Source organism: Molothrus aeneus, chromosome 3 (assembly GCF_037042795.1).
Source record: "Molothrus aeneus isolate 106 chromosome 3, BPBGC_Maene_1.0, whole genome shotgun sequence".
Taxonomy (NCBI): Eukaryota; Metazoa; Chordata; class Aves; order Passeriformes; family Icteridae; genus Molothrus; species Molothrus aeneus.
Genome location: NC_089648.1, coordinates 51,555,721 through 51,568,233, shown reverse-complemented (window position 1 = coordinate 51,568,233; position 12,513 = coordinate 51,555,721). Strand labels below are relative to the sequence as shown.

The following is a 12,513-nucleotide window of genomic DNA, read 5'->3' as shown; positions in this document are numbered from 1 at the left end:
ACGAAAGTACAGCTACTAAAGCAGATGTGTAAGTGGCATCTTGACACCACCACCATTAGCTTACTTTCTGACCTAATCACTGCAATCCTTAGAAATAAATGCTTTAAAAGGTATGGAACTGTGGGGAAACAAAAATAATCCATGGTTGCTGTTGGTCTAATCCCAGGAGAGTTTCATGTGTGTGCTGCAGTGACAATAAGAGTAATTGGCACAGAGTAAGACAACTTGTAGTGGATTTGCATATTGATATTTAATGTCAGTTTTACTGAGTTTAGAGCTTTTGAATTAACTTGACTGTTTCACACACTGATGCACTTGCTCTCCCTTCAAAGTCACATTGACCAGCTCTCCTTCCCATTAAGGAAATGGCAGCTGGTTTAGCAATGCTGGGCAGAAAGTAGTGACAGTGTCATGCTGTGCAGTTTTTTTGTGGGTATCAGTCTCAGCTGTCACAGGCCAAGCTCCCAGACATCCTTAAACATTTTGCCTCACAGTGATGAGCCTCCTACTTAATGGCTCTGCCTCATGTCCTTAATTGAGTGGAGAATTCTGGACACACAATTTCTGTTTAGGCCAGGTGTTACTAAAATGTACACCCAACCCACGCTGGTTGTAGTTGGCAGCCAGGTTTGTGCCTGGGAATACAAGACTCAGTTTTCAGCATTAAACCCACAATTAACCCCTCACCTGTCTGCATTCACAATCTACATTGTCTTTTCCCTACCATGCTTATCCCACACCAATATTACAGAATAAGTGGATTTTATGATGTCATGTTTTCTGGAATAAGGCTCAGCTGCTCTCTTTCTAGGCTAGTTTGCTGCTTTTTTTTTTTTTTTTTTTTTTGGTGGCACATGTTTATCTTAGTTAAAATAAAACTACAAGTACAGTGCAGTTTGGCTCTACCCTTGTTGCAGCAATGTTAGTGTTTATTATAGATGAAGAAAATGTGTACAGGGTCAGGGAGTCATATAAATCATGTTTAGTTTTCTCCTTTTCATTTAAAGAACTAATAGATCTTTGGCCAGTGAATGTAATCATGCCTCTCCTTTTCTCTTTGCTATATTATTGACTGAAAGTATTTGTCAGAAGAGGTCATAGTCCAGTCCAAGGAGAGATTTGAGCAAGCATGACTGGATGGGAGACTGCAGATTATGAGCTCCTTTAATCCTGTGGGGGAAGGCTTCAGTGGAAGGAGGGCAGAGTTACAGTAAGGCACGCTCACAGCAAACCTGACACATTAGAGCCAGCCCGGGGAAGGTGCCAATTTGCCTTGCAGTCCACATATTGATCAGCTCTGCGCCCATGCTCAGCATAATATATCCAGGAGGCATCCAAGATCTTGTGCATTCATAAGGCATTTTTCCTTTGCCTGTACCCTGTAGTTAAGTGTTGTGTCCAGAGGGCTTCCAGACATCAAGGAATGGGCATGGGATATTGCTTGGAAAGACTGATGGATGTCTGAACATCCCAGACAAATGGATCTCACTGAGCAAAGATTATGAGCATTGAGGCATTCCTCCTGCTACAGGCCCCCCTCACCCCAAATCTCTGTGCATATGCAATTCCACTTTTAGAAACAGAAAGTGTCAATCAAGAAAGCGGGCAGTAATGTTTAATAAGTGCTTGAATCTTGAAACTAAGTTACCAATAATTTAAACAGAGTCAAAAAATGCAGTCTGGGTAAGGACAAAACGCTGAACACCCCTGGCCCTCCTGTTTTTCTTATTGTTTGGTTTAGGAAAATTGACACAAGTAAACGGGTGCTGTTTTTTTCCATTCACAGTCAATTGAACCCCACACAGAATTGAAAGTATGGTATGCTGCCGATTATGCCAAATTTATGGAAGCTTCTGCAGTCTTCATTAAAGAAGAATCAGATGTCTCTCCTTTGCCTCCAGTAGCAGTAAGTACCCCTACTCTGCATTGAAGCCATCACTAGACATAGTAAATAATGGCTTATTTATGTGTTTTCTCTGTTTATATAACTCTAGTAATGCAAGTGTAGGCCACAGAGTGCTTTAGCAATTTTAGCCAAGCAGCTACCCAGAGAAAGGCTGTTCTTCCTGTCCTGTGTTTGTAATCCAATGGAGCCATCAGATATAGTCAGAAGTAAGTGGCACCATTTTGATGTAATGGAAAGACTTAAGATGGGCACTAATTTTTGGATAACCAAGCTGTCAAGCCTCAGACTTTTTTCACCATTTTCCTTTCTTTTGCTCTGATTGATTGGCCAGAGTACCCACTAGTTATTTCAGTCTTTCCTGTTCAGTAACCCTTCTCTACTAATTGAAATACCTTCCCCTCTGTATCATAGCAGAAATCCTTAAACTGACAGGAGAAGTTTGTTAAGTGTTGAAAACATGACTGTGAAATCAATACCTAATCTAGAAAGAATGTGAAACAAATGAACCAGGAATACAAATGAACCAGGAATTCATGTTCCAAGAAGGCTTGTGAGGCGTTCAGAATATTCCCCAGAAGGAAGGTGAGGGAGAGCCACAGCATCAGGCACAAGTCTTAGCAGAGAGGAGGCCTCAGTTTGGAAATAAAGAGGGATTGGATACAGCTTCACCATGCTCTCCAGAGCAAGCTAGCCCAAGAACAAGGGAAAAGAAGGACAGAGTATGAGAAACTTACATAAAAGGTAGATGAAGTTGAGGAGGTACATGGTCATGCATTAATTGGAAGTACATTTCATCAGTGATGGGAGTTTTTTGGTAATTGTTTTTCATTGGAATGTTTATAATATCAGCATTTAAAGTGAATTCAACTGAATCCAGTAGAGCTCTTCTTTCCAAGTAATACTTCCAAATAATACCCTGTCTGGGAAAAAAAAAAGGCTTTAAGTCAGGATAGGCTTGAGATCCCTAAACCTAAGGTGTTTCTTATCCAGTTAATGGAAGTCTAACGCCAAATGTCAAGCCAAGTGAGGAAGCCTCTCCTGGAGCCATTGACCATTGCTGTGTGGTAAAGCATGGAGTCAGCCCAAGATACAAGGAAATCTGTATGGCTAAACTACATTTTTGTACTGAAACCCATCCCATTTTTATGTGGCTGGAATAGTAGATAAACTATGTCAGTCCAAGGATAAAAGTACAATTTACAACTGTTTATGAGTAATTTCATCAATGCAACAAATGTAGAGACTTTGAAATTCAGTAAGCACAGATAAACAAAGGTGAAGGGACTCAGGACTGTTACAGTAAATGCTAAACAAAAACATACAAACCAGTATTTAGCCAACCTTTACCTTACCTTCAAGTTTTTACTCCTAGAGAGAATCTATTGCCAGTTGAACAACTAGGTGGTAGCACATGGAAGTAAATATCACCAGAGACAATGATGGGTCTTAGAAAAGCACAGGAGAAGATGAGTGAGAAGAATATGACCATTTCTTAGAATGTTTAGTAAGGAAGACCTGTCTCTGTTCTCATTGCAGAAAGAGCCTGTAGACTCTTGGATATGCTCCAGCTGTGGAAGCACTTTTGCAACTTTTGCTCTGCTGGAATCTCACCAGTGCATCCATAAGGACCGAGTCCTTCCTACGAGGTTCAGACCACCAAATAAATTGGGACCTGTAAAAACAAAAAACAAACTCAAAGGGAAACTGAGAGGAGCGTCATTAGGCAAAAGCATTACTCAATGCTTTGGGACCATTTCCTGTTCCTCTGCTGCAAAGTTCAGTTGTGCCAGCTCAGGAAGCACTTGTGGTGCTCTTGTAAGGTTTATTCCTAAATGGAGAAATGGTCGGTCTTCACTGCTGAAGGGAAAAGAAGTGAAGCAGCCAGATAGTTTTCCCTGCCGACTCTGCGGGAAGATTTTTGATTCCATTGACAAGCTCACGGTCCACACTTATGCGCACAAAGGGGAGCGTCCCTACAAGTGTTCACAGCACGGATGCACAAAAGCCTTCATTTCAAAATATAAACTGCTCAGGTACAGCTCTGAAGGCATTCCTTTTCTACTGGGGATGTGGGGGGGAAAAATGGACATATTTTTCCTTTGGGGTGTTCTAGTGACAGTTAATCCCTGAGGTCCAGTTTTTATTATTACTGTTTTTGATAGAATTGGAGAAGACTAGTCTCCCTTAATTATGGTGGCTACTCAAAAAGATTATGTTGAGCAGTTTTAAGCTCCTCTATGCTTTATGATTAACACCTTCCTTCCCCCCCCCCCCCAAAATTTAGGCTTTTATTAATAACCTGAGAAGTAGTGAGAATGCCTTCCTTTGAGAATTCCAGCGTTTTCAAGTTTTGAGGCTGCAAGAGTAAATGTACTAGAATAAATGTGAACACAAATAACATTTCTGTGTCTGTGTTTTGTTTTTTTCTCTTAGGCACTCGGCCACTCATTCTCCACAGAAATCTCACCAGTGTGGCTACTGTGAAAAGACCTTTCACAGGAAGGACCATCTAAAGAATCACCTTCAGACTCATGACCCCAACAAGATGGCCTTCAAGTGTGAGGAGTGTGGCAAGAAGTACAACACCAAGCTAGGCTACAAGAGGCACTTGGCTCTTCATGCTGCCACCAGCGGGGACCTCACCTGTAGGGTTTGTGCCCAAGAGTTTGGTGGTACTGAGGTTCTGTTGGAACACCTCAAAAGTCATGCAGGGAAGCCGACTGGCAACATGAAGGAAAAGAAACATAAGTGTGACCACTGTGAGCGTCACTTCTATACCCGCAAAGATGTGCGACGTCACATGGTGGTTCACACAGGCTGCAAAGACTTCCTGTGCCAGTTCTGTGCCCAGAGGTTCGGGAGGAAGGACCACTTGACACGCCATACTAGGAAGACTCATCCTCAAGAACTGCTGAAGAGCAGGTTGCAGAATGGTGACTCAGTGGGTCTCCTTGACCAGCTCTTTTCATACAGACTGAAGGAAGATGCCAGCATGCTGTCCCCTCTTCCTGAAAGGGTCCCTGTGCCAAATGGGATTGTGAATAGTTCAGAAACAGAGGAATACAACTGTTCACATCTTCATTCCCAGTCAAGCTTACAAACTGCTCTTCCTCTTGAGTCTTCTCCTCACTTGCAAAGGATTGGCTGTGCAGACAGCATCCCGGCTGTCCCTCCCACACCATGTTCAGCAGCTGTCCCTGTCAACCTGAACCTTCATCAGCCTAACAAATACGACCTTAGTTCTACCTCATTTGCCACAGGATCCCTCAAGAATCTACCGATAAAAGTGGATGTTAAAGGTTACAATGTGCATCTTCTTGAGGACCTGCCGTTACCAGAACCTCAGTCTCTCCTCAAAATCAGTATGGAAGAAGCTTCCTCAGGGCCTGTAGGGGATACTAACAAGTACCCAGTGCACAAAGAGACAGAGGCAGCAGCTGAAACTGCGAGCCTGCCTTTCATGGATCTCACTCATGTGATGGGCTTCTGGCAGCTCCCACCAGGTGACAACCAGAACACTATTGGGGACATCACAATGGCGTTTGGCTCAGAGGAACCATCACACAGGCTGAATGGCCTTGGCCAACAGCAAGGTCTTCAGCTAGCAGCTGGTGGGATGGCCATAAACCAGCTGCACCATCTTCCTCGCTCCTTTCCATCCACTACAAATTCTGTAACATTGCCTCACTTTCACCATGCCTTCAAGTAACCATCATCCTGTGTGGATTTTTTCCTTTTTTTTTTTTTAAGACTGTGCTTCTTACTTAAATCTTTTAGGACCGGGTTGTTTTTGTTTTGTTTTGAAGAAAAACTGCCCCAGATGTTTTCAAAGCATGTTATGAACATGGTAGTTAAATTCAGGATGTTAATAAACAAGAAGCTCTATTTTTCATATTGTTAGTTTTTTAGCATATGACAACAGTAGAACTAACATGTTTCCCTCAGCTCCCTCTATATTTTTGTTTCTTTTCATGCAAACAACTGAATAACTATCTTCAGTGACAGCAAAGTATCATAACAGGCACAATAAAACTATGGCTGCTGCAATAGGAGAAATATGGTTAGGATGATTGGGAAGAGGGGGGAAATCATAAAGAAATCAGTTTAATGAGCCATAAATCACAGCAAATTTGTACACATGGCAAATGTAACAAACAATTTATCAACATCAGATAGATTTCTATTAAGCACTTAATTAATGAAATTTATTAATCCTTAATTTAAATCAGAATCATTCCAAGAGTAAATCTTATGTCCTTGTTTCACTTTCTTCAATGAAGTTCATCACTATTATGATTATGTTAAACTAGATTTTATTTTCTGGCGGGCAGTTCAGCTGTGTGCCATTTTCCTAGGGCTGGAAATAACTACCATTTCTGAATGGCTGTGTAAGAACTGCAGTCTTGGATACATGCAGTTCTCAGAATGAGAAGTGAATTGTCTCAAGTTAGAACAAAACATTAATTTTCATTTAGAGCTGGATCTGTCAAGACATCAGACACTTCTTTCTCTCTCTTTCTAGTAAAGCATTTGAGCATTTGCTTAAATTTAAGCTTATGGTATCCCATTGGGTCAACAGCTTGATTTATTCAACACTTAATAAAAAATAATGCATCCTACCTAAGGGGCCTTTATTCACCTTTTGTTGATAAAAATGGCCATTGTTTAGTCTGGGAAATGATTAATAATTGCAACCATCTGAAAATACGGGCTTTCATGGAAATCCAGCCCTGGCCCAGGGGAGCCTGTGCCCAAGTGGTTCCCCTATAGAGCCAAGGGCAGGTCCATGCAAAGAGGGGTTGTGGTGCTGAGCTGACACTGGGCCCTGTTCAAAACCAGGTTCTGAACCTGCCTTACGAGTGGCAGCTGAAATTAGTGGGTGTGATAATGGTTGAAAACATTTTACTCGTGGGGGTTCTGCTCAGAAACATCAGGACTGCTGCAGTTGGACTCCAGCCTTTGTTTCTTGCAGACTAGAGCCATGGGGACTTCTGGTTGTTTCCTGGGGTAAATTGTCCATGAATGGTTCCTGTGGACAGTGGGTTGGTGTGACAGCCCTATGTGTGCATGCTGTGACAGTACCTGATGCATGAACAAGCAGAAATTGTAAAGATCACATTTTTCAGTAGATGCCATTATTAAACAAAGAAACAAACTCTTCACAATTTAGTTTGTTGCCTAACAAACCAGCTACAAAAAATAATCACAGTTTTAGTGGATGGCTCAGTTACTAATGGATTCTGTTTCATCTGAAACAGACACGGAATTTCTGAATCTGAGTAAATTCTCAAACCCCAAGAACTACTGTTCTGTTAAATCCAAAGAGGGTTCATAGTACCAATGGCCATTACTAATATAACATGGAGCAAGCATGTTCTCCTCTCCCTCATTAATCACAGGAATATTTCCAGAGAGCTTCAAATAAAAAATAATTCTTAAATTATTGCTGTTTTGCTGTTACTGAGATACAGATCATTGTAGTTGTACAATGTCATTGAATATTCTTACAAGTTGATTGGTACTTGGATTAAGGATTGTCTTATTGCAGCTCATGAAAGAATATGTTCTGCAGATGCAGTGCTGAGGGGATTTTTTGTCATGAAAATTTTGGCATAAGACAAACCAAAAGGAATTTTAAGGTCATTCCTGTAATGACAACAGCAGGAGGCAAACAGGTACTGCACAGTCATTTGTAGTTATTTAAATGACGAGTTCCAGAATAGGGAAAATGTTGCAAACAGTGTTACATGCACATTCTACAGCTAGGCTTGTATTTTCATCTGGACGTGGAAAGGTGTGTGTGTGTGCACTTAACTGTATATTTTTTTCCTTGTTTGTGCAAATTGTATTCACTTGGCTTCAAGCAAGCTTATGTACTTGTAAAAAAACACAAAAAACTAAATTACAACAAAAAATTCTTTGCTACGAAAAAAAATTTGTAGCACTGCCTGATCATATACATTTTGTCATTTTGGTTTGTGCTTTTATAAGAGGTGTCATTAATTACCTAAATACTTGCCCTTGAATTTAAATGTATTTTAAGAAGCAAACATTATGCAGATACTGAGCACGTTCTTCCAGCTGATCTTTCAGCCCTGGAGCACAGTACCTGGGCTCTGGGCTGCCAAGAGAGGTGCTGCTGCCTGATCTCAGCCTCTTCCAAAATATGGAAAGATGATAAGCATTCCTTACCAATGCATATGTAACTACAGATTAAAGACCATGTCATTCAAATAAAAAGCAAATAACCTCTTTTGATGCATTTTAAAATACTTTAAAAGCACAAAGCCACAGTGTCTGCAAGTAAAGCACAGAAGCAAACCTTAAATGTGCAATGCTGCTTAAACCCATCAGCCCATTCAATTTTCTTTTTCCAGATTCTTGGCATCATAAATGTAGCAGAAGCTGATGATACCCCATGACAAAGAAAGGCAAGCTATTTCAAAAAATTATGTTGTCAAAAAAAATAGTTTTGTTTTAAAATTCTTGCAACTCAAGAGATGTGAGATACCCCCGAGTTATCTAATACTGCAAGCAGGACTGGACTTTCTGAACGTGTTTGTTAGGGAGACCTCTGTGAGCATTTCTCAGAGGCCATCAGTGGCTGAGGCTCAAGCTGCAGGACACCTCTGGTGGCACTGCCTTTGGCTCATGCAGGGCTGTGACAGCTCCAGTGTGGGGAGAGGCAGCCCCACATCCACTGTGGGTACAGTGGAGGAAGGCAGCAGCCCGAGCACTGACCAGTCCTCCCTCTCTGGCTCAGCCCAGTCCTCCTCCAAAGGTGAGAAGGGGATGTAAGGGCAGAGAGCTGCCATGGCCATGGCACAGCAGGTAAGGGATCTGGGAGAGATCTTAGGATATTTTACCTCACATTCAAATAGAGATAAAAATACTCTTTTATCTGAACTCTGCTTGAAAACCTGTAGAAGCAGAGCAGTACGTGGTGAATAAACAACAGAATTACTATAATCAAATCACAGTGTAAAAGAACAAAAGTTAGTAAACATTTGGTCACATAAAAAGAGTATTCTTTTTATGAAAGAAGAAAAAAAGACCTGAACCTGATGAAATAATGTCAAGAAACTAAAATTATACTACATGGAACAAAAGACTGCATCCTTGTTGTGTAATCACAAGTTGATCCATTGCTAAGTTCCCATCTTCTATCAGAAACCAAGTTAATTTATTTTTCCTTCAGTTTTATTCACGAACTTTTCCTGTTAAAACTTTCCATTTCCTTAGTCAGTGGGTTGCTGTTAGTTTCAGAAAATTTTTCATAGCCAGTCTGAACTGGGGTGGTACATTCCATATATTAATAATTGGTTCATTTCTAGTGGAATGTTTAAAATGCTTTCCCTCAATACACCATTCCTGCCCTTATATATAATTTTTTTTTTTTTGTAAGATACTGGAAACTAAGCTATGAAATCCTACACTTCTATAAACAGACAGAAAATAATGGGGACACACACACAACAGTAAATACAGTAAAACTTGCTCTAAATTTGAGGATTCATTTATTTGGTTGTTAAAGAAACCAACTGTGGTAACATTGCACAGTATAGTTTGGAATGGGTTTGGGGTTTTTTCCCTCTTCTTCCTGGACTGAAAGAAAGGCTAAACAGCACTGCTTTAATATATTGGGGCTACTGTCATGCCTGCTTTTTCTAGCTCTAGGAGTTACAGTTGCTTCAGTGTCATCCTTTCTGGATCCATCTAATCATTATTAGCTAGAGTCTAAGTAGTTCAATTAAACTGTTTAAAATATGGTATTTATTACTGCTGCGTCCAACTACTTTTCATCTTCATTTACTTAATGAGCATTTAATAGGTTAGAAAATTCCTTATGGATTTTAATTGAAAGCCTTACTGAAAATTACTGGGCTAAAAAGCCCCTACTTGTTGCATCACTGAAAGTTTATGGAAGGTGATCCAAGGCTGACAGTGGATCAAGTGACCAAAAAAATAAGAAGGGATATATGTCTACAACATTTCTGTCTTGTTGATGAATTTTTAAAAGCAATTGAAGTGTTTAATGCAAGAATGAGATTTGGTTTTAGTCTGAACTCACAGTGCTTTGAAGAGATGCACAGCATACATGGCCATTTATCATGTATCAATCACTATCATTTACTGTTTACTGGAAGATTCTATTAAATATTCACATGAAGTTCCACAATGTCCACTTGTCTTGTTCAATATATCAAAGCATTAGGGCAAAGAAAAAGAAAATCACATGGTACTGCATCTTCCTACATTTTGTTAAAACCATCTAATGAACTGTTGGTAAATGTCCACCCCTCTAGGCAATCATTTAATTACATCTTGGCAGCGGATGCAAATAATCTCACAACTTTAAATAAGATAGCATAATAAGATTTGTAGCCTAGAGAGAAAAAGCCCCAACCAAACCTGAGCCAATGAATTACAGTTTGCTTATTTTATTGGTAACTGTAGCATTTCAGGGGAAAGTGGTGCTGAAAAACTGCATTGCCTAAGATCTTCCATAATGTGTCAGCAGAAAGCCTTAACACATCCTTGCTGACCCGTCACTCTTATCTTCTGTTGTCCACTTGTGGTCTAGAAGCAGCAACAAGCCATATACTTGCTATTTCTTATTATAGAAAGAGCTTTTATATTTTACTCTATTTTCTCCAAGAAGATTAAACCTGTATTTGTGGGAAGATGATGGAGCAGCTCATCCTGGAAACCATTTCCAGGCACATTAGGGATGAGACCATTTATTCACACCACTCAAAGCCAGTTTCTCACATCTCCTTTCTCAGCTAAAAAAGGCTTGTGGGTAGCTCTGAAACTGATTTCTCACCTGCCCAAAGTGCTCTGTAAAGCACTTGGCAAAGCTCAAGTGCTACAGAAAATGCAGCAGCAGTTGCCAACACCCAGCACATGCAAGCTCACCTAGACCAGTCTTTTTCACAGTTCCACTGCCCTCTATTTAAGATGTGAGTGTGGATGTCTGTCCCTGGGACCCGCTGGGGGCAGTGGCTGTCCCAGACCTCTGCAACTACAACTCCAGTGATACCTGGACTAGCCAGTATCCCCAGGGAAAGGAGGTGTCAAGCCCCAGGTTTCAGAATTCAGTGACTAAACCTTGAGAATGGTGATGGTATCAATAGATCCCTGTTGGTGGGCTGCAAGACCCTGTGTGATAACCAGAGGAGTAACTACGCTGTTAACATGGTCCCAGGTAACACAGATGACACCACAGGGTACTGAGAGCAGTTTTCCTGTGGCTGGCAAAGTCAAGGAGGTGGGTAGAGCTGATAATGGCACTGTGGACTGGACACTCCTCTGCCCATTGCAGTCTTCCCCACAGCTGAGGGATCCAGCCACTGATCAGCAGCAACCAAGGACAGTAAAACTCCACACAGAGGAACCTGCAACAACTCTGACTGTGAGTCTCTGCAACTGACTGTTCTGTGCACATTCCTTTCATCCCGTGCTCCAAGGACTCTCACAAGCATCTCTCCCAGGCCCAAAATATCTTGTCAGCTGGAGGGAATCATTCTTGGCCATATTTCCTGCTAAGGACTCATGTTCTGCAGCTGTATACATTTCAGAGGGGTGCAAGATGCTGACCATCTGAGCCATCCTCTTGAGCAACGGCACCACAACCACCTTGAACAAGGGCTGGAAGGACTTCTTGCTGCTCTGACATGGCTTGGCATGTCCAGAGATGGGAACCCCACTGACTGCATGGTCTGAGGAGCAGGAGCACCAAACATCATGGTCTGGGAAACAAAACTCTAGGGAGAAGGAAGAACCTCCACACTGTCATCCTGACATCGTTGTTACTGAAATGAATGCTTGCATCTTCCACACTTGGACAATGGGAGTGCACACACTTGGACATCGCAAGTGCACAAGATCTGCCGGAGAGGTTTGCACTATTGAGTAGCAAATCTTCTTGAGCAGAGCACAGTCACTGCCTGCTTGGGATGGGGCTCTTCCAAATCAAAGACCATTCAACACCAAAATTAGTACTCTTAGCAGCTTACACTGGGGTCCTGAGGAGCTCTGCTACAGGTTTCAGTGAAATTGATTACTTCAATTAATACAAAGGAGCTCATACTGCAAACACTGCAACAGGATATTCTATATAACCAAAGCAAACAATTCCTTTTTACATTACAATATTGAAATAAAAAAAAAAAAAATTTCTTACCCAGACTTTCCTGAGGATCTTTTCCCAGTAGATCCACTACTAGATTTTTTTGTTTTCTTCGGTGTTTCTGAAGAGTTCTCTGCAGATCATTATTTTTGAAATTTACTTGCCATAAAACATGATAATCTACATAAATTCTCAAACCTTAGAAATATACGGATCAAAGATACTGATACAAGGAACAGTGTGTATTATAATTCACAGGTTATAACCTTTAAAATAACTTTTTAAAAAATCTTCTAAACATAGACTGATACAGGTCATGATTACCAGTAGCAATGGTTCCTAGAAAACATATTATGGGGTATCCTGCTTAGAGGGAACTATTTTAGGAAGCGGTGATGTTAATTTTAAAGCTGAATCTTCAAGGGCATTTGGAAAAAAACAACACACAAAGCTTTGTACCTCATCCAAATGGACT

The 12,513-nt window shown here is 40.9% G+C and overlaps 1 protein-coding gene across 2 annotated transcripts in view; it reads left to right on the top strand.

Annotated features, from left to right (window-relative positions):
- Window positions 1-10,085, top strand: part of PLAGL1 (PLAG1 like zinc finger 1) — a 47,747-nt gene extending 37,662 nt beyond the window's left edge. For both annotated transcript variants that reach the window (XM_066546909.1, XM_066546910.1), the window contains 3 exons: window positions 1,787-1,906; window positions 3,443-3,939; window positions 4,340-10,085. In XM_066546909.1, coding sequence (XP_066403006.1) covers window positions 1,787-1,906; window positions 3,443-3,939; window positions 4,340-5,615 — 1,893 coding nt within the window. In that variant the 3' untranslated portion in view covers window positions 5,616-10,085. The remainder of the gene's footprint in view (window positions 1-1,786; window positions 1,907-3,442; window positions 3,940-4,339) is intronic.
- The last annotated feature ends 2,428 nt before the right edge of the window (window positions 10,086-12,513 follow it).